Source organism: Oryx dammah, unplaced genomic scaffold (assembly GCF_014754425.2).
Source record: "Oryx dammah isolate SB20612 unplaced genomic scaffold, SCBI_Odam_1.1 HiC_scaffold_19, whole genome shotgun sequence".
NCBI lineage: Eukaryota > Metazoa > Chordata > Mammalia > Artiodactyla > Bovidae > Oryx > Oryx dammah.
In genome coordinates this window covers 92,676,502-92,678,084 of record NW_024070203.1, presented here as the reverse complement: position 1 = coordinate 92,678,084, position 1,583 = coordinate 92,676,502, and the positions used below count along the sequence as shown (strand labels likewise).

The window sequence follows — 1,583 nt, the reverse complement described above, 5'->3', positions numbered from 1 at the left end:
AGGGGAGCCTGGCATGCTATAGTACACGGGGTCCCAAAGAGTCGGATACGACTTAGCACTGAACAACAATGAAAAGACATTCTGAAAGTGATCAGAATCCATTATTGATCAGATTATCGCAAGGATGAAGTTGGTGAAGTGAAGTGAAAGTCGCTCAGTCGTGTCCGACTCTTTGCGATGCTATGGGCTATACAGTCCATGGAATTCTCCAGGCCAGAATACTGGAGTGCGTAGCCTTTTCCTCCTCCAGGATAGTAGAAGATAACGTATATGGGATACACAGCGGAGCGCTTGACTCGGTAAATATTTAATAGATATTTATTCTCTTTTCTAAAGCAAAGAACAAACTGGCAAAGCAAGCTACTGTGTGTGACATGAAATACTACCTCCATCTAGTGGGGAAATTTTTAACTGTTCTTCAAGCAAAGCCTAAAAAGTTTAATTAATAAAAGATGTGACGTTAAACATCTAAGCTACTGTAGCTCCCACAGAATGAAATAAATCTTGCTATGAATAATAACTTCGTTATCTGAAGTGACTTTTAACTAAATACAAGGTACTGTGCTTTGCAAGACGTTACTTTATCCTGTTTCTCGTACCACGTGCAATTCTTTCCTCCAGGGAGGCATAGCTTGAAAGGCTTCAGCCTCAAATATTCGGGGAGGTTTCATGTTCAGTCGGGAGGAGGAAACGGCACCCCACTCCAGTGCTCTTGCCTGGAGAATCCCAGGGTCGGGGGAGCCTGGTGGGCTGCCGTCTGCGGGGTCTCACAGAGTCGGACACGACTGACGCGATTTAGCAGCAGCAGCGGCATCTTCAGTCGAATTTTCAGCTGCACATCCTTCTCTCGCCGGGCGATCTTGCTACCAAACCGAGCTGCTAGCCCGCCGTGTAGAAAAGCCGACCCACCGGCAGCGGGCCGTGGTGGAGGAAGGCGAAATGGAGCAGGGCTCTGCGGAGCTGCTGGGCAGGGAGGCCTTTCCAGCAGGGGCTGAGTTGGGATGGGAGCGGATAAGAGACGAGAGAACAGCCCAGAAGCCACAGCGCAGCCTTGGGGCGGAGTCCCGGTTCCCCCGCCAGGGATCGCCGAATCTCTGGGCTCTTTCACAGAACGGAAGCGCCCGAGCAATGGAAGATGTTCGCCTTCTTCATCCCGGAGAAGGTCGCCTCTGCTGTCCTCAAGAGGCGCATCGGGAGCCCACCTGAGGCCAGAGCAGAGAGGTGTGGGCAGAGGGGCCCGGGGCCCGTCCACGGGTCACTCAGAGTCCGGCCCGGCTGGGCGGCAGCGCGCACGCGGGGAAGGTTAGGCCGGCGAGGGTCGCTCAGGCATGCCCGACTCTTTGCGATCCCATGGACTACACAGTCCACGGAATTCTCCAGGCCGGAATACTGGAGTGGGCAGCCGTGCCCTTCTCCAGGGGATCTTCCCCACCCAGGGATCGAACCCAGGTCTCTCGCAATGCACGCGGATTTCTTTACCAGCTGAGCCACCAGGGAAGCCCTTCGCGTATTGGAAGATTCCGGCGATGAGGCGGGCAAAACGCGTCTCTCGAGGCCCGCCCGCCGCTGTGCCGACGGCCCGG

General features: G+C 54.5%; 1 protein-coding gene across 1 annotated transcript in view; it reads left to right on the top strand.

The window, feature by feature from the left end:
• The first annotated feature begins 939 nt into the window (after positions 1–939).
• Positions 940–1,583, top strand: part of DSCC1 (DNA replication and sister chromatid cohesion 1) — a 17,632-nt gene continuing 16,988 nt past the window's right edge. The window contains exons 1-2 of the mRNA XM_040261707.1: positions 940–1,067; positions 1,111–1,221. Coding sequence (XP_040117641.1) covers positions 940–1,067; positions 1,111–1,221 — 239 coding nt within the window. The remainder of the gene's footprint in view (positions 1,068–1,110; positions 1,222–1,583) is intronic.